General features: G+C 37.9%; 1 protein-coding gene across 1 annotated transcript in view; it reads left to right on the forward strand.

Annotated features, from left to right (window-relative positions):
• Window positions 1–2,253: 2,253 nt before the first annotated feature.
• TMEM236 (transmembrane protein 236) overlaps window positions 2,254–25,151 on the forward strand; it is a 38,557-nt gene continuing 15,659 nt past the window's right edge. Inside the window, exons 1-3 of the mRNA XM_020966862.2 lie at window positions 2,254–2,510; window positions 9,932–10,008; window positions 16,473–16,610. Of these exons, the coding sequence (XP_020822521.1) occupies window positions 2,254–2,510; window positions 9,932–10,008; window positions 16,473–16,610 (472 nt within the window). The remainder of the gene's footprint in view (window positions 2,511–9,931; window positions 10,009–16,472; window positions 16,611–25,151) is intronic.

The raw sequence follows: 25,151 nt of genomic DNA on the forward strand, positions 1-25,151 counted from the left end.
GGCCATTGTAACTGACACAGCCCAAAAATGTAAAATTTAACAACTTATTAACAAAATCTCTGCGTTCTTTTTGGAACTTTTTATTTCCTTCTGTGCAGTTCTTCACCCTCTCTGCTTCAATCAAGTGCCACAGTTCACCATTTACCAAGTATGTCTTGACTCATGTCCATTCCATTCATGTGCCCTGCCTGGAATGCCTGATTTCATTCCATCAAAGTCTTACCCTTTCTTTAAAGTGCAGCTCAAATGCCACTTCTTCTAGGAAGTCTTCACTGACCACAGTGAATGAAAATCATTTCTCCCTCTTTGGAATTCCAGTGACACTTGATCTGTGCTATTGTTGCGATACTTATCATCTGTTGTCTTTATTATGTGGTCTTTTGTTTATGTGTCTGATCTTCCCTAGGTCTCTTGGACAGATAACATAGGTGCTCAATACTTTTTTATGGGGGGAAAAAACCCCCAAACCTAAGTTATTAATGAAGATTCTGATTTCTCTTTTCAGTTTTATTGATGTATTTTGTTTTTATATTACCATTTATAGATTATCCCCCACCCCACCCCTTCCTGCCTCTACTTTGTGAGAGATCACTTGTAACAAGGTACCGCTATCAAGATTTATTCATCGCTGGTCTTCTAGAATAATGAATTGTCATTATACTGATCCTAGTCCTTAGAGTTTTTAAAGGTATTTGTTTTGACAGTGTTATTGTATAAATTGTTCCCCACTTCTAATTTCATTCTTCATCATTTTATAAAAGTCCTCACCATTGCTCATTTTTATAATATTGATACATAGTATAAATTGTTCTTCTGGTTCTGTTTATTTCATTCTGCATCAGTTCCTATGGGTCTTTTCATATCTTTTGGAAATAATCTATTTGCTCATTTCTTACATCACAATAGAACTCCATCACCTTCAGATACCACAACTTATTCAGCCCTTTCTCAGTTCATGGGCACTCCCTTAGTTTGCAGGAAGAGATAAAAAGAAAAATTCCATTTAAAATTATTGGGAAAATTATAAAATATTTAGGAGTTTACTTTCCACGATGCACCAAAGAACTATATGAATACAACTACAAACAACTGTTTACAGAAATAAAGACAAGGTAATATTAAAAAATAAAGGCAAGACTACTTAAATCCATAAACTCATTTAATGTTATGCCAATCAAAGTAGCACAGGATTACTTTATAGAACTAGAAAAAAAATAATGAAACTCACATGGAAGGGGAAGAGGTCAAAAAACTCTGAAGAGAAATAATGAAAAGAAATGAAAAGGAAGGGAGCCTAGCAGTGCCACATCTCAAATAATATTACAAAGCAATAATTTATTAAAAACCATGTAATACTCATTTAAAAATAGTAAGATCAATCAGTGGAACAGATGAGGTACCCAAAATACAGAAGGAAATGTATCTAATAACTTAATATTCAGTAGACACAAAGACCCCAGCTATTGGGATAAGGACTTAGTATTGGACAAAAACTGCTTGGAGAATTGGACAGCAGTAAGGAAGAAATTAGGTTTAGACCAACATCTCACAACTTAGAGATATTGGCTTCTTTAAAATGCTGGATTGGGGTAGCTAGATGGTACAGTGGGTAGGGCACCAGCCCTGAACTCAGGAGAACCTGAGTTCAAATCCAGCCTCAGACACATAACACTTACTAGCTGTGTGACTCTGGGCAAGTCACTTATCCCCAATTGCCTCAGCAAAAAAAAAAAAATGCTGGATTTATTTGTTTATTTTTTGCCCTAAACATAGTGTGGTTATACCAATAAAGTTGACTGTTGAACCATTGTTAATATGTCTTTGTCTCCACTTCCTAATGGGTGAAATGGAAATAACACAACTTGTGTCGAGAGGAATTTGTGTATGGGATAGGTGGTTATTACCTTAACAACTTTGTAAATATAGGGTGGTATGTAAATATTTCTAGGTTTAGCAGTAATAATTAATATTTTTGACCAATACAAAGAAATATAGTGCAAAAGTCACCACTCAGGTGATCCATATGTAACTAATGTAGGAAATCACTGTCACAGATACCTTGTAGTTATTAGTTAATGAGATTATTGAGCTCTTTAATGGTCAATAAAAGAATAAAAAATCAGTGGTTAGTGTGTGCGCATGTGTGTGCTCCTGCAAAGAACTTGAGCATAGTTCAGTACGGTATCTTTGCATGTATTTATTACTGATTATCTAGAAGGAAAGCTTTTTCTCCCAAGAGGTGGCTGTGTCAGAATGGTCTCTGGGAAATTAATCAAACTCCTGGTTTATGAGATCCTAGAGCTGGCCGCTTTTTCTGTCCCAACTCTTGTGATGGCAGAACAGTTCGCCTCAGCCTTCCAAAGGACAGAGGACTCTGCAGAAAGGACATTTTACTGGCTGATTGTGTCTGTCTCCATTGTTTATGTAGCGCTGGTGACATTGATAGTTTGGGTTCCTGTAAAAGTTCTGTTGTACAAAAAGCATCGACTCTGCTCCAAAATAAAACAATGGTAAGTGTATCCAGGTAAGACATCCAACCAGGGAACTGGAGCTTGGGTAGAAAACTCCTGTGAGGCTTCCACCCAGCTGTGAGCCGAGGCTTGGCGTGGATGGCGTTGGCTGGTTCTTTTGCCTTTTTGGGGGCTTAGCTCAGTGCCTGATAGGTAGTGACTGCTTAATGTTGGCTTGACTATTAATCTGGAAGTAAAGAAAAAAATTCATCCTGCTGAAATTTTAGAAAAGGTTCGCTATGTTGGAAAAATAGAAAGTTGTTTCTATTGCTTTTTATTATTAACGTAAACATCAACAAATGTAGACGTTTTGATATACAAAGAACAGAAAAAGAGATTCTATATGAAACTGAGTTTTTCTGATGTACATTTTAAAGGTGTATATTAAAAGTTAGAATGATAGCAGTAAAATTACCCTTTTTGTCAGTCTAAGGAACTTTTTGCTTTTTATGGGAGTTTTTAAATGTTTCAGTGATGCTCTTTTCTTTATTTTCTTTTTAAATTTTGTATAACTCTTATTACCCAATTACATCAATACTTAGGAGATGATAAATGCTATGAGAGGGTGGCTTTTCCTAAGGAAGAACACATTACAAATTGTTGTTGTTGTTGAGTCCTTTCAGTTGTGTCTGACTCTCCATGGCCCCATTTGGGGTTTTCTTGGCAAAGAACCTGCAGTGGTTGGCCGTTTGCTTCTCCAGCTCATTTTACAGGTGAGGAAACTTAGGCAAACAGGGTCAAGTGACTTGCCCAGGGTCACATAGCTAGTAAGTAGCTGAGGCCGGATTTGAACTCATGAGGGTGAGTCTTACTGATATGAATGAATTTTTTTTTCCCACTTAATAGTATTTTATTTTTTCCAATTACATGTAAAGGTAGTTTTCAACATTCTCTTTTATACGATTTTGAGTTCCAAATTTTTCTTCCTCTCTCCTTCCCTCCCCTCTCCCTTCCTCAAGACAGCAAGCAGTCTGATATATGTTATACATGTACAATCATATTAAACACATTTCCATGTTAGTGATGTTGTGAAGAAGAATCAGAACAAAAGAGAAAAACCCATGAAAAAGAAAAAACAGAAAAAGTGAAAATAGTATGCTTTGATATGTATTCAGACTCCATAGTTCTTTCTCTGGATGGAGATAGAATTTTCCATTACGAATCTTTTGGAATTGTCTTAGATCGTTGTATTACTGAGAAGAGCTAAGTTTATCATAGTTAATCATCACACAGTGTCACAGTTACTGTGTACAATGTTCTCCTGGTTCCACTCACTTCATTCAGCATTAGTTTATGTAACACTTTTCATGTTTTTCTGAAATCTACCTGCTCATTGTTTCTTATAGCACAATAGTATTACATTACATTCATATACTGCAACTTGTTCAGCCATTCCCCAACTGATGGGCATCCACTCAGTTTCCAATATTTTGCCACCAGGAAAAGGGCTGCTGTGAATATTTTTGTACGTGAGGGTCCTTTTCTCTTTTGCATGATCTCTTTGGGATACAGACCTAGTAGTGGTATTGCTGGATCAAAGGGTATATTCAGTTTTATAGCCCTTTGGGCATAGTTCTGAATTGCTCTCCAGGAATGGATCAATTCACAACTCCACCAACAATGCATTAATGTTCCAATTTTCCATATCTTCTCCAACATTTATCATTTTTCTTTTCTGTCATTTTAGCCAATCTGATAGGTGTGAGGTAGTACCTCAGAGTTGTTTTAATTGGAATTTCTCTAGTGATTTAGATAATTTTTTCGTATGACTATAGATAGTTTTAATTTCTTCATCTAAAAACTGCCTGTTCATATCTTTTGCTCATTTATCAGTTGGAGAATGACTTGTATTCTTATAAATTTGACTCAGTTCTCTATGCATTTTAGAAATGAGGGCTTTATTAGAAACCCTACCTGTAAAAATTGTTTCCCAGTTTTCTGCTTTCCTTCTGATCTTGGTTGCATTGGCTTTGTTTGTGCAAAGCCTTTTTAATTTAATGTAATCAAAATTATCCATTTTGTATTTCATAATGTTCTCTATCTCTTGTTTGGTCATAAATTCTCCTCTTCTCTATAGATCTGACAAGTTAACTATTCCTTGTGCTCTCCTAATCTGTTTATGGCATCACCTTTTACATCTAAATCACGTACTCATTTTTGACCTTATCCTGGTATATGGCGTGAGATGCTGGTCTATGCCGTACTATTTTCTAATTTTCCCAGCAGTTTTTTTTTGTCAAATAGTGAGTTCTTATTCCAGAAGCTGGAGTCTTTGGGTTTATCAAATAATAGATTACTATGGTTATTTACTACTGTCTTGTGTACCTAACCTATTCCACTGATCCACCACTCTACTTCTTAGCCAGTACCAAACAGTTTTGATGATTGCTGCTTTATAATATAGTTTTAGATCTGGCATGGCTAGGCCACTTTCTTGACCTTTTGCTCTTCCAGATGAATTTTGTTATATTATTTTTTCTAGCTCGATAAAATAATTTTTGGTAGTTTGATTGGTAAGGCAGTGAAGAAGTAAATTAATTTAGGTAGAATTGTCATTTTTATTATATTAGCTCAGCCTACCAATGAGCAACTGATATTTTTCCAATTGTTTAGATCTAACTTTATTTGTGTGAAAAGTGTTTTGTAGTCGTATTCATATACTTCCTGGGTTTGTCTTGGCAGGTAGACTCCCAAATGTTTTATATTGTCTGCAATTATTTTAAATGGAATTTCTCTTTCTGTCTCTTGCTGCTGGGCTTTGTTGGTAACATTTAGAAATGCTGTTGGTTTATCTGAGTTTATTTTATATCCTGCAACTTTGCTAAAGTTGTTAATTATTTCAAGCAGCTTTTTAGTTGGTTCTCTAGGATTCTCTAAGTATATCATCAATGATATGAATAAAATTAACATGAATTCACAATACTCTCAATTGTTATCAGAGTTGAGAATTAATTGAGGAGATCACACTAAACAACAGTATTTAAATGCTGAGAGGCAGCCCAGTGCAATGGATAGAAGACTGACTTTGGATTCAGGAATATCAAGCTTCAAGCCCTTCCTCTCAGGTATTTTGGCTTTGGGACTGTAGACAAACCACGTTACCATAGTGATGCAAGCTGCTGACTCTCTGAGACTAGTAGTTGCTGATGAGGTGTCAGTCTAGGTTGGGGAAGGAGCTTCCTCACTAGGCTTTCTCTTAACTGATGACACCACAGGTCTAGACAACAACAAAATTTAAATGTTGCAGTAGGAGAATTAAATATTACACCTATTTCTTGCACATACAAAACTGTACACACCTATTGTAGCCTTAAATATCAGGCTACCTATTGTAGCCTTAGATATAAGAAGGTAGAAGTTGAATTTATTCCTATACAACAGTAAAGAAAAGCCAAATTTGTTATATGACTTTGTGTTTTCAGTCTGCTCTGCATTCTGACAGTCTGTCTGTATGTGATTTTTAATTGGGCAGTTCTCATAAATTCTGACTCATAACCACTTTAATATGTTGATAAAGTCTATATCACTTGAAAATGATTGCTTCAAATAGCCACAACCTGGATAATACTTTTACTCTTTTATTAAATTTTACAATTTTAAATGAACAAACATTCATTTTCTTTCCATCCCATCTCTCTCCACCAACTTTTATTACAGAAATAAGTATAATCAAGCAAAACATTCCTGCATTCACCACGTCCAAAAATGTGCCTCTTTCTGAATCTTTAGTTGGATAACATTTTAAAATAAAAAAGGCGAACCTTAATGTAATTAAAGAGAAGTTACAATTAGTTATACTGATAGAGGTCACATTTATATACCTATGAGGACACCTGACACATCAGGGGGAAAAAGCATATGGGAACAAGTTTCCCAGTTCTAAATATGGTTACATACTTTAATGAATGATCTGATCTTTTCTAATGCATTATTTATGTCCTCTGGGAAAAATGTATATTTTCTATTATGATTATCATTTTAATTTTGAGGTTGAAGTATACAGAATGCATAAGAGATCGTACAGTTTAATATACATGTGGGTTTGAATGTAAAATATGAAAGATTAGAAATAGAAAAAAAAAAGTCCTTCCTAGTAGAGGAAGAGAGATACCAGGACTGAAGTAGAAGGTGAAGTGCTCTATGAACACCACTAGATACTGAATGTAATCTCACCACCCACAGGTGGCTCCCAACATATTGTTATTGCTGTAATTTTTCAGAAGCAAAACCCACAAACTAACCATCTTGGAGTTATGTTACAAGACATTTAGATTTTGGGGGAGTTTGGCTTATTAGATTCCCAAGGATACTTATCGGTTATTTAGGGACCCGCCATTTTTATTACCCTAAGAATGAATTCTCCTCTAAGCAGAAGGGGATACAGATAAGCAGGGCCATTTTGTTATTGCCATATTAAATTTGATACAAACTTTAAAAAGCATATTTGATAAGACTTAACAGTTTCACGTACAATCCTCTCTGTTCTTTGTATATTGAAATGTTATATTAAGTTCATAAGAAAAAAATGAAAAAGTCTTCCCTCAACTCAGGTAGGTAGGCCTCCAACATCCAGAGGAGCCCTATTTAGATAAGGAAGTTTTGAGATCCCTTCTATGGAAATGGTTCCCAGTCTAAAAGTTCTCCTGATTTAGGAAGGATCTGATGGGGGAACCCTGAGTTCCCTAGGATTTCCCTGAGCTTGACTGAAATTCTTGGAAAAGACTCAGACTCTGGTGGTAATTAGGCCAGCAATTTCCTTTTTAGCAGAGAATCAGGAAGCAACAAGTTGGATACTTCCAGAAGAGAGAGTTAGAAATAAGGCCATTTATCAAAACTTCTCTCTTTTATTTTCATCTCTGCTGGGCTAGGGGTCTTATAACCCTTGCTTTTCTCTCGTTTCTGATCAAAGGGCCTCTTCTGGATGTGGCATGTGCCAATGTTATAGATAAAGCTTTTGTTTGTTCAGACCATTCCCGGAAGTGAACTTCTTGCTTTCAAGTTTCAGATGTCTCTCCCCAGGTGTGACTCTGCACTTTATGCTTGGAAAGACAGTTCCTCATTTATAAGCTTTCTTTGGACTTCCTGACCACCGTTGTCATTCTGTAACCGCCTGGACTCTCTCCTGCTTTGACTAGGAAAGTCAGACCACTCTTGTATGATGAGTTTGGGTAACATTTGCCTTGAAGCATTTGAGTCCTTTTGTATATGATCATGAACTTGGAGCAATAAACAGGAAGCCAGATATCTGGGTCTTGAGGTCCTGTTGTATAAATGAAGGCAGAAATTTCAGCTGCCAAGGGACACAACCCATGCTGAAAATAAGACTCACTTTCACAATGCTTTAACTATTCTTATCCTATTGAGAATTATGACTCCTGTTTGTAGACTGAAAGTTGTAATTCACAGCTAGGTAGTATCGGTGGATTGAGCACCTAGATTTGAAGTCAGGAAGACTCAAGTTCAAGCCTACCTTAGACACTTACTATTTGTGTAACCCTGGGCAAATTACTTAATTTCTCTTGGACTGAGTTTCCTTAACTGTAAAATGGGGTTAATAATATCTACCTCCCATGGTTGTTGTGAGGATGAAATGAGATACTAAATGTAAAGAGCTTTGCAAAAAAAAGTGCTATAAAATATTATTATTATTATTATATTCAATTCAACAAGCATTTATCCAGCACCCACTTTAAGCAAAGCAAGGAGTTTATATTCTGCTGGAAAGTGAAGTATGTCATTTACATAGATAAGTAAGAATGGAATAATTTGACAAAGCACTAACAATTAGGGACATGGAGAAAGGAGGTGATTCCTGTGTTGAATCTTGAAGGAAGTTAGAAATACTTGAAGTGGAGATGAGGAGGAAATGCATTCCAGGTATATGGAACAGCTTGCCAAATATATGGAGGTCAGAGATAGATTGCCAAGTTTGGGGACCTGAAAATCCTAATCAATCAACCACTTTAGTTTCCAAGGTAAAGGGTAAGACTCTGACAAAACTAAACTGACGAAACTAAAAAAACTCACTCAATAAGTATCTGTTAATTTTTGTGCCTTATTAAGGAAAATGTTCTTGTCTAAAATTCAAACAAGGCTGTGTTGTAAAAGCAACCAAGAGCTCACATTTACATAGTGATTTACAGGTTGAGACTTTGTAAGGAAGTGTGGTTAGAGGTGCAAAGTGCAATTGATTCAGAATCAGGAGCAAGTTTCCAGTTCTACACTGCTTTGGACCTCCAATCTCTCCGTAATAGGTGCTTAAAAGATGATAAGAGTTGACTTGACTTGACTTGGTGACTGTGTACTGTCCGTGTGACCTTGGACAAATCACTTCCTTTCTCTGGGCATCTTCTGTGTCTGTCTGATCTATAAAAAACATGGAGTTGGATTTGCAGGCCTTTCTCACTGTAAATCTCTTATTTGTCTTCATATCCTCAGGGCCTAGCACAGTGCCTGACACAGAGTAGGTTCTTTAATAAATATTTGTTAACTAATTGATTAACAGATGCTTGTTTATTTTCAGTTTCCAAAGCTTTTTTAACCTCAACAAGCTTAAGCAGTGTAATTATCATTAAGTCCGTTTTCCAGGTGAGGGAGCTAGGATTAGAGGAGTAAAATGATTTCCCCAAGTAATCTAGCAAAGTAAATATCCACAAACCTGGGTCTGGGACTTGAACCCAGATCTCCTGACACCAAATCTAATGCTCTTTTTGCCCATGCCATTAAAAAAAAAAGTTCCTAGAGGTCTGGTAGGGGAAGCCAGGTGGCACAGTGGATAAGAGTGCCAGGCCTCATCTTCCTGAGTTCAAATGTGGACTCAGATGCTCACTAACTGTGTGACCCTGGGCAAGTCAGTTTCCTCATCTGTAAAATGCACTGGAGAAGGAAACGGCAAACTACTCCAGTATCTTTGCCAAGAAAACCCCAAATAGGGTCACAAAGAGTCAGACATGACTGAAAAAGACTAAATGACAGTAACAAAAGCCTGCTTTTTTATTATTGCTACTTATTTTCCCCAGAGATCAGTTTTTGAGCCAGAAGCAAATCCTGTGAGCTTACCAGAATCTTCCTTGTTTGTGTTGGTCTCAGATCCTGAAGTCTTGACCAAGATTTTGGTTAATTAAATATGATGGCAGTAAATGTCACTTTACATGCTGTTATAAGCTAGAAGTTCCAATGATGGATGTGCATATGCTTTCTTTTGCTCATTATTTCAAAATCTCTCGCTCCTTTTTTCCTAGAAAAATCATCTGGGGTGTGGGTGTGTGCGTCTGTGTCCCCACTTTGAAACATCTCGGAAATGGAAATAAGGAAGCAAGAACTGTTTAGAAAAACTGTCCTTGAATTAGCAAAATATAACAGGAAGTGGTAATCCTGTATGTTACTGCTTGTGCTTACTTGCTTATTTTCTTCCTTGCTAGGAGACCTCCTTTGATGATGTGTGTAGCACTCACAACACTTCCATGCTTTGCATTTTCTATAGCAGTCACAGAGGTATGTAAGTCTGTTTTTCTGGTCTAGACTAACTTTGGACTTTGAGAATATGGACTTCACTGAGGGGTGCTCCAAGGCCCTGACTGCCCTCCCCCCAAATCTCCCTCACCATATCACCTTTCCTTATCTGGCATAAAATCCACTGAATTATGGTTAGAGCTGGAATAGACCTTGGAGATCACCTAATCCAGTGGTGTCAAACTCAAATAGAAACAGAAAGGCCAGATATTGACTTAGAAATTCCTACTCTCTAGTTTTATTTTTTATTATTTTGTTAAATATTTCCCAATTATGGTTTTTTTTTTAATTTTTAGGCAATTGGGGTTAAGTGACTTGCCCAGGGTCACACAGCTAGTAAGTGTGAAGTGTTTGGTCTGAGGCCGGATTTGAACTCAGGTCCTCCTGACTTCAGGGCTGGCCAGTGCTCTATCCATTGTGCCACCTAGGTGCCCCTCCCAATTACATTTTAATCTTGTCCCCTTGCATCGGGAAGTTTTGTAGCTGTTTGCTGCATCTAGTCCAACAGACTTGGTTTTTTACAGAAGAGAAAACAGTGGCCATAGGATTTGCCAGCATCACCCAGGTAGTACATAGTAGAATGCAGATTTGAACCTAGATCCTTCGACTCCAAATTCAGTGCTTTTTCTCACTGTGCCACATTACTTCTAAATCCCTCTCATAATTCCTGCCAGTAGAATCATTCTTATGGGACAGGATGACAGGATCATAGAATCTGAATTTGGAAGTGACGTCAAAGATCATCTCATCCAGGCGTCTTAACTTTCATATGTCAGGAACCCTGATGGCTGTTTGGTAAAGCCTCTGAATAATGTTTTTACACAAGGTGTCCCAAAAGGCTTAATCCAGTTTTATGCTATTAAAATTTATACATATAGGTATGCATAAAATAAAATAAGAAAAACAACAGAATTACAAAGCAGATGGTAGGTGGTGCAGTGGATAGAGCGCCACACCTGGAGTCATTAAAACCCAAGTTCAAATTCAGCCTCAGACACTTCTTAGCTGTGATGCTGGGCAAGCCAATTAACCCTGTTTACCTCAGTTTCCTCATCTATAAAATGAGCTCGGGAAGGAAACGGCAAACCACTTCAGTATCTTTTCCAAGAAAATCCCAAATGGGGTCACAAAGAGTCAGACATGACTGAAATGACTGATTAACAGTTATCAATATATGTGTATGTGTATATATGTATATATATATATGTATGTATGTATGTATATATGTACATGTATATGTATATTTTCAAAGCTTATGAACCCCAGATTAAGAACCTCTTTGTTTTTGAGATGAATATCAGAGGGGTTAAGTGTCATGCTTAAAGCTACCCAGAAGACAGTAGAGCCAACATTCAAAAGCAAATCCTAGTTTTGAATGTAGGCCTCTTCATTCTGCAAGATCAATGGAATATTACCAACAGAGAGTCGGGATTATGTTACCACAAACCATGTGTTACTGAGGAAAGGGACAAAGGGCCTTGGGTGTCTCTTCTAATCTGTACCCTCTCCTTGTTGACTTTGGGTAAAGTCAGGCCCCGAGGGGATAAAAAAAGGCTACTGTTTCCCTTGTTACAGTCAAGTTGGAGATAGGGATGAGAACATGAGAATAATAAGCTTGGGTGGCAGAGGAGTGGGGGGGGGAGAGGGTTGGGGCACACAGGAAAGGGCGGGTCTCTATGGATTATTTCATTGTGGGACTTAGGGAAATAGGCAATTGAGGAAGACATGTGAGATGCCCCTGGAAGGGTAACATCAAAAAGAAGGAAGAGAAAAACCAAAATGGGAAAAGATTCTTCATCAGACTTTGCCCACTTGAATAATTTTCTGAAGACTAGTCCTCCCACTGGACACTGCAATCTTCTGATATTTAGACTTATAGGAATAATTTACTGTGTAACTTTTAATTCTGAGCTGGAAGGATTTGCTACATGAAGGTATATATGACCTTTACCCATTGATATTTATTTCTAGAAACTTTTAATATTCAAGGTAATTCAGGATGAAAAACAACAAACATCCTAAGGCAGGTATAGTAACAGTTTTTTGTGTCATGAACCCCTTTGAAAGTCTGGTGAGCTTGAAATCCTTGAAATAAAGGATATAAGATTACAAAGTAAACCGATTATAATAAACTACAATTATCAAAAAATTTTTTTGAGTTCACACACTGCAGGTTAAGAACCCCTGTCCTAAGAGTTCTATTGATAGATTTTGGGGAGTCTGTGAACTTGGATGAGAAAAAAAGATTACATCTTTATTTCCACTGATGTCTAACTGAAATTTACCATTTTCTACAATTATTTACAAACATGATTCTGAGAATATATCTCTCAGCTTCACTACTGCCAAAGGGATCCATGATGCCAAAAGTTAAGAACTCTTGCTATTTCTATTTTTCCTTTGCTGAATCATTCGTGTTTGTTAAGTCTGATTAACAAATAGGACAATTATTTTTCATTCTTGTTCTACTTTTGTTATGTGCCCCAAATAATAAGACATGAAGCATAGAGAGCATTGTATGCAGAGTGTTAAGCTTGCAGTAAGAAAGACTTGGGTTCAAATCCTACCTCTGATAATGATAATAAAAATAACAGTTATTATCATGAATAATAATAATAATAATTAGCACTTAGCATTTTAACATTTGTAAAGTATTTTACATATAGCATCTCATTTGACAATAACCCTATGAGGTAATTGCTATTATTATTCCAATTTTATAGATGAAATTTTAGTTTCTTCCTACAGAAGAAACTGAGGTTGAGTAAAGTTATGTTACTTGTCCAGGGTCATGTAGTTGGTAAGAGTGTCTGGGGCAGGATTTGAACTTTCCTCTTCCAGACTCCAAGTCTAGTCCTCTCTCCATCCTACTTGGTGACTTTGGGCAAGTTACCCAACCTCTATGTGCTTTAGGAAACTCCCTGACATTTGTCTACTAAGTCAGACTGGTTGCAATCTGCATTGGTGGTGGGAGTTTCTTACATTGATGAAATAACAGAACCTTCTAGTATTCTCTATGTGGACACATATGAACAAAAAATAACTAAATCAGCAGCAAACAATGGGAAAGGTTGCTTTCTTGTCCAAAAAGTAAGCTAGGCAAATTCACAAGATTACCGAACAGATGTTCTGTGGAAAACTAAGAACGTTTTCTTTCTTTTCTTTTCTTTTCTTTTCTTTTCTTTTCTTTTCTTTTCTTTTCTTTTCTTTTCTCTCCTCTCCTCTCCTCTCCTCTCCTCTCCTCTCCTCTCCTCTCCTCTCCTCTCCTCTCCTCTCCTCTCCTCTCCTCTCCTCTCCTCTCCTCTCCTCTCCTCTCCTCTCCTCTCCTCTCCGGCAGTTGAGGTTAAGTGACTTGCCCAGAGTCACACAGCTAGTGAGTGTTATCTCTCTGAGGCTGGATTTAGGTACTCCTGACTCCAGGGCTGGTGCTCTGTCCACTATGCCACCTAGCTGCCTCAAGAGCATTTTCTTTGAACCTTGCACAAAAATGAACAAATATTAATCTACTGAGCGTCTACCATGGGAGTCCTATGGTTTTATCAGAAATCATCAATCCTGAAACTGGAAAGCATATCTAGACATTCACTAAGTAATGTGTGAATTTTCAGAATTCACACAGCGTTCATTCAATATATGTTTATTAAGTACCTGTTGAGCATTGGAGATGTAAAGATGAGAAATAATACTGCCCCATCCCTCAAGGAACTTAAAATCTAATAGTAATGAAAAGCTATAGAGATGATATAGGGTAGAATGTGATTAGAACTAATGAGGTATCACCACAAAAGGCCATAGGAAATGGGAGGCAAAGAGATGACTTTTGGTTATGAAAGAAGTTAGACCACAGAAGGCTTTTTGGAAAAGTTAGCATCTGATTTGGGCCTTGAAGGAAGAAAAGTATTTCAATGGGCAGTGATGTGGAGGGGCCGTGTTAAAGTCATGGAAGGTGGACTCGTATCCATCATTTTCTTTATGTTCTCATGGCCACCACATGGAAACTTAGGGCTGGAGAGGGAGTATGTAGCAAGGTTGATGGAAATTGTTTCCTATGAACAGGGAACTATAGGGAGCTATTATAGGAAGCTCTCTAGTTGAATTCCTCATTTTTTGGTTGAGGAAACTGAGGCCAGGGAAAGTTAAGGGACTTGTTCAAGGTCACCCAGGAAGTAAGTGTAGAGGGTGAAATTTGAGCTTTGTGTTCTCTGACTCCAGTTATTGTTTGTTTCATTGCACCACCACCACTGCCATCATAGCTAGCACTTATAAAGCACCTACTACATGCCAGGCGCTGCACTAAGTGTTTTACAAATATTATCTCATGTGATCCTCACAACAACTCCGGAAGGGAGGTGGTGTTGTGATCCCCATTTTACAGTGGAGGAGACTGAGGCAGGAAGTAGAGGTTAAATGATCTGCCCGACATCACACAACCAGGTAGCGTCTGAGGCCGATTTCGAACTTAGCTGTCCCTGGCTTCACACCTTGTGTTTTATCCACTGCACCACCTAGCTGCCCCTAAAAACAAACAGATCATTTCTTTATATTGAATTTGTTCCAGGTATTAAATGCTGTGTCAGAATCTAGAACCGTTAGAAGAGCCTTCTAGCTCCAGCCCCATCCTTTACAGATGAAGACCTGAGACCCAGAGAGATTGTCACTTGCCCACAGCTAAAGGATGGCGGAGCAGGACTAGAATGCAGGCCTTTTGCGTCACAATCATTTGTGGTCTCCACTCTCTGTTGGTATCCCCAAACCTGAACTAGCATTGAGATCTGCTCTATAGCTTTTGTCATTTGCCGTAGATAGAGATACTTCCATTGGGTGACATTGAGTCCTTTGCTTCTCCTTCTAGTTATTTTTTCCTTCGTTTCCTTTTACCTTGAAGCTTTTTCTTTGAAAGAGTTCTTGATGCCTGTGTGTCTTTCAGTTTACAGTAAGCGCTCATCTTCCCATTGAAACATTCTTTGTAAAAACAGGAGAACAAGAGGTGAAAAAGTTCCTATCAGTTTCCTCATCTGTAAAATGAGCTGGAGAGGGATAATGCAAACCCCTCCAGTATCTTTGCCAAGAAAAGCCCAAATTTAATTTAATTGAAACAAATTCTAGTCCCAACACTTTTTAGTCATGTGTTCTTGGACAAGGAGGATCATCCTTCCCTCCCAGGGTTAAAATGAGCCTCAAATGAGATGACGGAAGTTAAGGCACTTTGTGAACAGGGCAACATGGTATGGTGACCTGGGAGTCAGGAGACCTGGGTTTAAATTTAACTCTATTATTTATGGTTCTATGACCTTGGGCAAGTCCCTTTCCCCCTCTGGGGCTCAATTTCCTCTTCTGTCACAGGAGATTGGACTCCATTATCTCTAAGGCCATTTTGTACTTTAAAATCCTATGATCCCAGCATCTTATACAAGCAGCTATTATTGCAAAGAGTCAGATACGACTGAGGAAACAATTGAACAGTAACAACAACAAAAAAATGTGTCAAGCTCTGCTAAACACTTTACTGGTATCTCCTTTGATCCTCCTAACAGCCCTGTGAGGAAGGTGCTATTATTATCCTCATTTTGTAGTTGAGGAAAATGAGGCAGAAATCAAGGGACTTGCCAAGGGTCATACAGTTGGTAGGTCTAAGGCCAAATTCCTCCTTGTCCTAGTATTACTACTTCTCCTCCTACTATCATGACTCCTCTTTTTCCTCCTCTTCCTTTTTTCTTCCCTCCTCTTCCATTTCCTTCTCGTCCTCCACTTCTTTCTCCTAGTATTCTCCTATTTCTCCTCTTCTTAATAACTAGCGAGCCCCCACTTGTATGTTGTCCATTAATAGTCAACGAGTAGATAAAAAGAATCTTTGCTCAGAAGAGCCCATTTACTAAAATGGCATAGTAAGAACAGGAGGTACAAAACATTCCCTCATAGAAACGTGTAGTGTACTCTCTTACAAATATACACAGCACTTGTGAGAAGAGTGGATACAAATTTAGTTTATACCATGAGAGTCATATGCATAGGGAACACGGATAACCAAAGTAACTTGTATATCTGGAACTGCAGTGGGTCAAAGACTTTCTACTTTTCGTGATATCCTCATATTGCTTGTGAGTGGGCTTGATACTTCTTAGCCTTCCTGTTAGAACTGCCTTTCACCTGACTGAAATCATCCTTGAAGGATTACTTATGAGTGTGACCATCTTCCATCAGCTAATGGGGTTGACCCCCTTCCACTTCACTTAGAGAAAAGTCTTCATACTTTATGAAAGGATCACTGGATATAAACACCTTGTTAATTAATTAACAATTCATCATTTATGATTAATTGAGCTGGGGGGAGGGGAACAAAATCCCCTTTTATGTCAGTAAAGGTACTTAAGACAGTTCCACAGTGGGTAAAGGTATTTCAATGAAGAATGACAGTTCTGTAAATGTTTCTCATCGGTTCCCTTAAAACAGGTCCAAAAAATGCCTCCAACACATCTGTGCTACCTGACACCTTACCTGACTTACCAGTATCAGTGGTTCTGGCGTCCTTAATTATTGTGGATATCATTGAAAAACTGCGGAAATATCCTCTCAGAGGAAAGCCAATAAGTAAGTAATACTTAGAAATATGAGTTAAGTCTGCAACACATGATATCATGAGACTATTTCAACTTTTCAAAGGTTTGATGTGCATTTTTTTTAAATAATAGGGTTTACAATTATATTTCTGAGAGAAATTAACTAAGTACTTTTTATTATTATCCGTTAGGAGAAAGAATGGCTTAAGTAGTTCCTTCTAGGTTGCTCCAGAGGTAGCATTTAAATTTTCTTTATGCCACAGGTCACAGATTTATCACTTAGTCAAGACTTCCTGGAAATGACTTTATTCTCCATCCTGGATTCTCATCACAAGCCACAGTGACTCCTGTTTATCTGGAATAGGAAGGAAATGAGGGGTTCTAGTTAAGTGGGTATTATGGATTATTCTTAAGCTTTAGTTGTTGATAGGACATTTCCTGGATTTCCCACTAGCCCTCATAAAACATATCCAGGAATTAGCTCATAATCTTTTCCCCAAAACATATTCCTCTTGATTTCACTGTTTCTCTGTAACACATTGATTTAGTCAGCTTCTTGTGTTCAGAGCATTTGTGCTATGCCAGCACGATGACTAGCACATAGTAGGTGCTTAAGAAATTATCTTTCACATCTCTTGCTTCTCAAGTCCTGTAATTTTAACTGTGCAACGTATCTCACATCGATTTCCTCCATTTCCATTGCCACCCCCTTAGTAGAAGCGTTCATTATTAGCCCCCTTGCCTACTACAACAGACTCTTTTTTTCTTATTTTAAAAAATGATTCTATTTTATTTTATTTTGAGTTGTGAATTCTCTCCCTTTCACCTCCTTCTCACCCCCCTGATTGAGAAAGCAAGAAAAACAAAAAACAAAACCAACAAAATAAGTATGGTCAAACAAAACAAATTCCCCGCATTAACTGTGTCCTCTCAAAATTAATGCCTCAATCTACCCTATAAGTCCATCATCTCTCTGTTGGGAAATGAGTAACATGTTTCCTCATGAGTCCTCTGGAATTGTGGTTCATCCTTTTTTGATCAGAGTTCCTGAGTCTTTCAAAGTTGTTCGTCTTTTATAATATTGCTACACACCCATAACAGACCTTTCTGTCCCCATGCTTTTCCCCACTTAAATCTGTCCTTCACATGCTACTAGACTTATTTTCCTTAAGATGCGAATGTGATCATGTAGCTTCTTTGCTCCAAACCACTTAATTACTCCCTGTGTTCTATTGAGTAAAATTCATGCTCTGTAACCAGGCATTGAAGGCTCCTCACTATCTACCACCACTCCATCTTTACTTTCTTATCTCATATTACTCCCCACAATGCAGCCTGAATGGTAACTGAAATGAACTACTTGCTAAGTCCCTGTAGACATAGCGTTTTACCTCCACATCTCTAGTGAGACTGTTCATTGTGTTTTCTTAACTGTGTCACTTAACCTCAATTGCCTCACCAAACAAACAAACGAAAAGAAAACAAAGACTGTTTAATTCTATATATTTATATCCCCAGTGCCTGACATAGCAGGCATTTAATAAGTGCTTGTTAATTGATTGCTTGATTACTTTTTTGTATCTTTATAATTTTAATAACTGTGGTTTTATGTGATGTTGCTGCATTTATAGTTAACAAAGAAAATTTGTTGTGACCACTCATTTGATTTTTGAGTTATTTCTGTTTTAATATTTATTTCAAAGCATCATTTCTAAACTACCTAGCAATTTCATTTTTGATTAACTACATGTATCCTGTTGTCAGTAATCACCTACTAATGGGTAGTATTTATCAGAAAGATTGTTCGAAATACCTTGGACTTTAAAGGTGACCCACGGGACCATTTTTTCTTCAGGCCTGTCAATTTCATTGAAATTATTCTCTCAAACGTTACCTAAGTACAATACAAGGAATGTTAGAGGAAACAAAGAATTTTGAAAATAGTTTTTCTCTGAGTAGGTATGAATCACAACGAACATAGAGTTGCTCTTTTCTTTCTCTCTAAGAAAGAGCTTGTTGAACAATTGAAATGAGCGTGCAGTATGTGATTTCTGACTTGGGTCTTACGCAACATGTCCCGAAGTGCCCAGAGGAGCATGGAGAACACTGTGTTCAGTGAGCACCACACAGAGAAGGAGGATGTTTCCTTTCATGTCCTCCCCTTTTAGAAGAAGGAAGTTTGGATGGAAAGTTCATCACTTCTAGGCTTTTTGTCCCAACCCTTGCCCATCCCCGCCCTGTGTCCCAGGATATATGCAGTGATTTGCAGTAAGTCTAGATTGCCGGATGCATGGAGGCTTTAGTCACCACTTCTTATAAATTTCCCAGCATTATGATGTGTCTGGCTAAGTTTTGACTAGATTTAGTAAAAAACAAACAAATAAATAAAAACAAACAAACAAAAAAATGAAAAACTCCAAGAGACTTTTGACCAGATTAGATTTTTAATGAATAAGCTACTTTTCCAATACACCCCACAATTCACCAAATCTCAGAGTAAGAAGAGAACACAGAGGCATCTAGTCTGAACTACATCTGGAAAATAATCTCCTATACAAATAATCTGACAAGTGGTCATGCAGCCTTTGTTTGAAGATGTCCAATGATAGGCATCCACTAATTCCTGAAGTAGCCTATTCCATTTTTGGATATCTCTCACTGTTGGAAAGTTTTCCTTACATCAAGACTTAATTTTCTTCTTTATAATTTCCAACTACTGCCTTTGATTCAGCCTTTGGGAGTCAAGAAAACAAATCTAATTCTTGTAACTTACAAGAGCCCTTCATATATTCACTATGATGTCCACTCGTCTCCCCCAGTCTTCTCTTCCCCACAATTCACTAACATTTTACTCTCCTCTACTTTCTCTAGGATTTTACATATCTTACTGTTCCTATGATGCGATACTCCATCTCCTGACTCTGTAACTTTTCACTGATTGTCCCCCATAGCTGGAGTGTTCTTCTTTCTCACCTCTGCCTTCTGGTTCCTCTGGTTTCTTTCCAAACTCGTTCAAATCCCACTTGTTATCAAGAGGTCTTTCTTGTTACTCCCTTCTCTCTGAGATTACTTCCCATTTGCACTGTACATATTTTGTATTTGCATAATTGTTTGTACATTGTCTCCTCTATTACAATGTGCCTTTCTTTGTAATCCTAGCACATAGCACAGTGCTTAGAACATAGGAGACAATTGATGAGTGCCAGTGGATGATGTTAACGATGGTGATGATGGGATTGGTAGTCTTTGATATCATGAATAATGAATGAGAGCTTTAGGTTATCTGGTTCAACACCTTCATTTTACAGATTAAACAACAACAACTGAGGCAGAAAAGTTAAATGCCACACCCAAAGTCATAGAGGTAGTATACAGCAGAAGAAGGAGTTGAATTCACTTCCTCAGCTCTAAGTCTAACACTTTCCACAGCACCAGCATGCTTTTCTGCCTATAAAGGTCAAACTTGGTTTTTCATGATCATTGATTTTTCACTACTCAAGTTTCTCTAAAGTCCTTTCTGGTTCCAGCTTTCTTTTCTTTTCTTTTTTCTCCTTTTTCTTTTTCGAGGCAGTTGGAGTTAAGTGACTTGCCCAAGGTCACACAGCTAGTAAATGTCTGAAGCTGGATTTGAACTCAGGTCTTCCTGACTCCAAGGCCAGAGCTCTATCCACTGCTCCCTTTCCATTTGAAGACAATTCTTCTCTGCCATCCTTAAGCCTTTACTCTTCTGTTGACATAACCTATTTCTTTTACTCTTTCTCCTTATTTTTGCTAATTGCATATATCTCAGATCACTTTCCCAACTTTCACAACAATAACAATAATAATAATAATAATAATAATAATTTCATCATTAAATGGGATTAATAACCCACCATTAGTAAAACTTTTGTGCTATGAGTTATTCCAGACTTCTCCCTTATAAAAAAAAATCTCACCAATGCCACAATTTTTCAAAACATCTTTAGATTCTTTCCCCTTACACATAAGTGAAATGTTCTGTGTACCTGGCAATATCCAATAAGCTAAATAAATGCTTTTCAGTTGATGTCACAAACTTAACTCTTATCCAGGCACTGTAAAAACTAAACTCTCTTGATTATGTAGTTTAATATGTAGAATAATTCAATTATTCTGCACCAGAGACATCTATACCAGTGGGACCATGGCCGTATTGAAACATACAGATTGAGCTATGAAAACAAAATTGTTTTGGAAACAGATACCAGATGAGGGAAACCACAACAAAATGACTGTTTTTGTACTTGACTCGACAATGTGAATTCCTAAGAAAGTAAGTTATTTAGGACCTTGATGCTTTTTTTCTTTTTTAGGCCTTGTACAAATAATTATATATCACAGAATCAAAGAATTTCAGTTTGGAGATATCTCCAAGGTCAGAAAGGAGTTCTATCCAGAATGATCTTCTCCCTACTTTCCAAAGAGAGTTAGATAGTTGAAATTAGAAAGAGAAAAAAATTAAAGTTTTCAGAGTTGAAGGAAGCAAAGCTAAGAAAAGATTCTGAAAGTTCCCAGAAAAGGAATTAGAATCATTTTGTATTCTATCTTTAAACTTATAGCATCTCCATTTGGGCCAAAGGCATTGTTGCTTACCTCTGCTACACCATAGTCCTTCAGAAGTCATAGAATTATGGAATCTTAGAGATGGAAGAATAGAATGTAAGATCATCAAGGACAGGGAATTTCTTAATTTTATCTTTTTATCACCTATACATAGTAGGTACTTTACAGTTGCTTACTGATTGACTGATCAGAACATGGTCCCCTCTCTAGCAGCAACCATGGATCTCCTGACCCACTGACATGTTGTGATCTGGTCTCTGAATACATCCAGGGAATTCACTGTATCATAAGACAAAAAGTGCTAAACCCTAAGTTCTTCCTTCTATTGTGTTCAAATTTGCCTCTGTACAGTTGCCACCCACTGGTCCTAGCTCTGCCCTCTGTAAGCACAGAGAATTTTTCACCAGGATAACCCTTCAACCATTGGAAAGCAGCTAATCCTTCCCTCCTGAGAATTCTGGTCTCCAGGGTATTCATTCCCAAAACAGTGGCTTTTCTCAGGGTGCCAGGATTTTGAATCCTCTCATTATTCTGGTGAGTGTCTCTGGACATTTTCTAGCTTTGTTTGTTATTTAGCCATTGGTTGGCATTTATGAAGTCCTACTTTTTGCAATGCGTGCAATGTACAAGGGTAGATTTAAAAAATCAATTAAATTCAGCAGGTGTTTATCAAGCACTTACTGTTGGCAGAGAATTTTGCTAAGTACTGAGAGAGATACCAAGTGTAGAGAAGATATAGTCTCCACTCTCAAGGAACTTGCTAGTAGTAGTAAAAGACCTTTGTACAGATATCATGTAATGTTGTATATTATATTTAAGTATGTTGGGTATAAAACAAAGTGCTATGTGAAAGTAGCATTCTTTTGTCTGATCTTCCAACCAGTTACTGTACATCTAACCATACTATCATAGAGCCCACATATCCTCATCTTGCTCACAGGGACAGAGACTTGTCAAATACTATGCTTAACTCTATACATGCTATATTTACAGTGTTCCCCTGAACTACCAGGCTAGTCATGCCATTAAGAAAGGAATTAATATTCTATTTCACAGGCAATGAGATATAGAAGGTTTTAAGGGCTGGGGGAGTGGGGAGGGTGATAAGGTCCAAGATGTGCAGTAAGATTGTTTTGAAAAACTAAATAAAAGATGGATGAGGGTTGAGGGAACACATTGGAGGCAGACAGATAAAGCAGGACATTAACAAAATAGTCCAGGTGAGACGTGATGATAGGCCTGAACTAAATTGATGTCCATGTCAGGGAGGGGTCTGTATGCAAGAGACAATGAGGAAGTAGAGTCAACAGGATCTGGTAACTGGATGTGAAATATTTGATCTTGGTAGACTGGGAAATGGTGGAATCATTAAGAGAAATAAGGAAATTGGGAGGAGGGACCAGCTTAATGGGAGAAAGTTGTGAATTTAACTTTGGACAAGTTGAGTTTGAGGTGCCAGTGGACCAGTGGCAATGTCCAGCAGGTAGTTAGAAGGTGGGACTAGAGTTTAGGGGAGAGGATGAGGATGGATACATTGACATGGCAGTGAACTGAGTAGAGATGGTATTTCAGCCACTGGGAACCGTGATATCAGCAAAGGAGAGACTATAGGGAGAAAAAAAGGTGGCTGAGGACACTACACTTAGGGGCCAAGAGGAGAGAGATGAACTTCTCGGGGAGGAGTGTGACATAGTGGAGAGAGCACTGGCTCTGATGTCAGAGGACCTGGGCTCAAATCCTGTCTCTGATTCTAGGTGTTCTATTTGACCATGGATGAATCACTTGAGCTCCATGGCCCTCTGTTTTCTCTGTAACGGAATGAACTGCAATCTGTAAGGTAAAGGAGTTGACCTAGATGTTTCCTGAGGCTCCTCATGCTCTAAATCAATAATCATGTGATGGCCCAGTGGGAGAGGCTGAGAAGGAACAGTCAGAGAGGTAGGAGGAAAACTAGAAGACAGCCCACAAGAGATGAAAGGAGGGTCTCCACAGCTTCTGGGAGGACCATAGGGGTGATAGTAACAATGGATGATGGAGAGAAGTAGGCCTGATCAGCTTTCATTTTGCTTCTCTTTTCTTTGCCAAGGAAAATGATCTTTGGACTAGGAAGGCTAGAACAAATATGGCTAACAGGGAATGGAAACCTAAGATAAGTGATAGTAAGACCATAATTACCTTCTCTTATATGAGTCCAAACCATCAAGATTTTATGAACTTTGTGAGAAGGTACTGAAAGACCTGGCAGGTATGACTTCTAAGCTCCTGTTGATCTTTGAAATTATGGAGAGTAGGCTAGGTGCGACAGTAGAACTGAAAAAGGACAAATATCGTCCCTATTTCCAAAAACAGAAAAATGGTGGCATTGATCAATCAGCTGACAAGTATTTATTAAGCATGCATGCCAGGCACTGTGCTAGGCACAGAGGCTACAAAGACAAGGAATGATACAATTGCAATGAACTAGCATTCTAATGGAAGAGATGAATATATATAAAAATATGCACGGCATAAATATGAAGAAAAACAAATGACAAAGTAGTTAAAAAATACAAGGTAGCATTGGAAGGAATGCACTAGTAATTGTGATGGACATCGAGGACAAGATCAGAAAGGGCTCCCTGAGGAAGATGGTGCTTGAGCTGAATGCATCCCTGTCATGGAAATGGCCTGTGCAAAGGCATAGAGAAGATAGATGGTGTGTTGTGTGTGAGCAATAGGGAAAAGGCCATCTGGTCATTTCCAAAAGATAAAAATGCAAACTATATATTGAGTTTGGTTTCATTTTCTGGAAAAAATCTATCATGGATTATTAAAAAGATGATTTAACAGTGATCTGGAAGGACATGGCTACTTCAAGAATAGATCGTGCCAGATTTACATTTTCAAATGAGATAATATTTGTAAAATGCTTAGCACAGTGCCTGGCATATAGTAGGCACTTAATAAATGCTTATCCTCTTTCCCTTCCCTATTACCTTCTGTGAGACTGATAGCTCTATCACTGTTGTCACATTACACCTAGACTTCAGCAAAGGAATGGACAATATCACATGTTCTTTTGGCGAGAAAGGTGGAGAAATGTGGGCTAGAGGTTAATACACTTAGGGGGATTTGGCAATGATTGATTGGCCAGACTCGAAGGAAAACCAAGCTATACCAAGTTCATGTCCATTTAGAGAGGATCTGGTAGAAGGCTGCACATATCTCCATGTGCTCTTTTATTTTTTTATTTTTCAATGACTTATCTGATAGCATAAATCAGATGTTTATTAAATTTGTAGATGGCCCAAAGCCGGTAGAGATCACTAGCTAAGCCTAATGGATACCAAAGGCAGAATTCAAAAAGATGTCCTGAGTCTTAGAAGATGAAATTAGCGAGAGAGAAATGCAAAATCCTGTGATACAGTTAAAAAAAATCAGTTTCACAAGGATGAGATGGCAATACAACGGATCACATGAGAAAGACCAGAAGGTTTCACTGTTGTACAAACTTGATGTGATTCAACACTGTGACTCAGCTGAAAGTCAGCATGGGCATAGTCTGCATTGAGAGACACAGTGTGCAGAGTGACAGAAGTGATAGGTCTATTGAGCTCTTTCCTGGTCATCTTGAATCTCAAGTATGGAAGGGACAGCCTAGGGCAGTTGGAGGAAGTTATGAAACTGCACTGCTGGATTATTCCAAATTCATGCTATTGAACCCCTACTAGACACTGCTTTTTGCTAATCTGTATGTGTGTTCATTTCTCAATGATTCTACCTCATATTTTCCATAGTGGAGATTGCTAATTTTGGCTCTCTCTGAGGCTCCAACTCCACTCTCAATCTGCGAGTACCCCATTCTTCTTTTAAAAAATTGTCTTCTTTCTTTTTTTAAATATCTCACTGTCCATTCCCACCATCCCTCTCCCCTCCCATTTTTACCTCCTTCCTCTTTTTAGTAAGTATGGTCAAGCAAAACAAATGACCACTTTGGCTATGTCTCATG

The sequence above is a fragment of the Phascolarctos cinereus genome, unplaced genomic scaffold, assembly GCF_003287225.1.
Source record: "Phascolarctos cinereus isolate Bilbo 61053 unplaced genomic scaffold, phaCin_HiC Scaffold_1;HRSCAF=81, whole genome shotgun sequence".
NCBI classification, from domain to species: Eukaryota; Metazoa; Chordata; class Mammalia; order Diprotodontia; family Phascolarctidae; genus Phascolarctos; species Phascolarctos cinereus.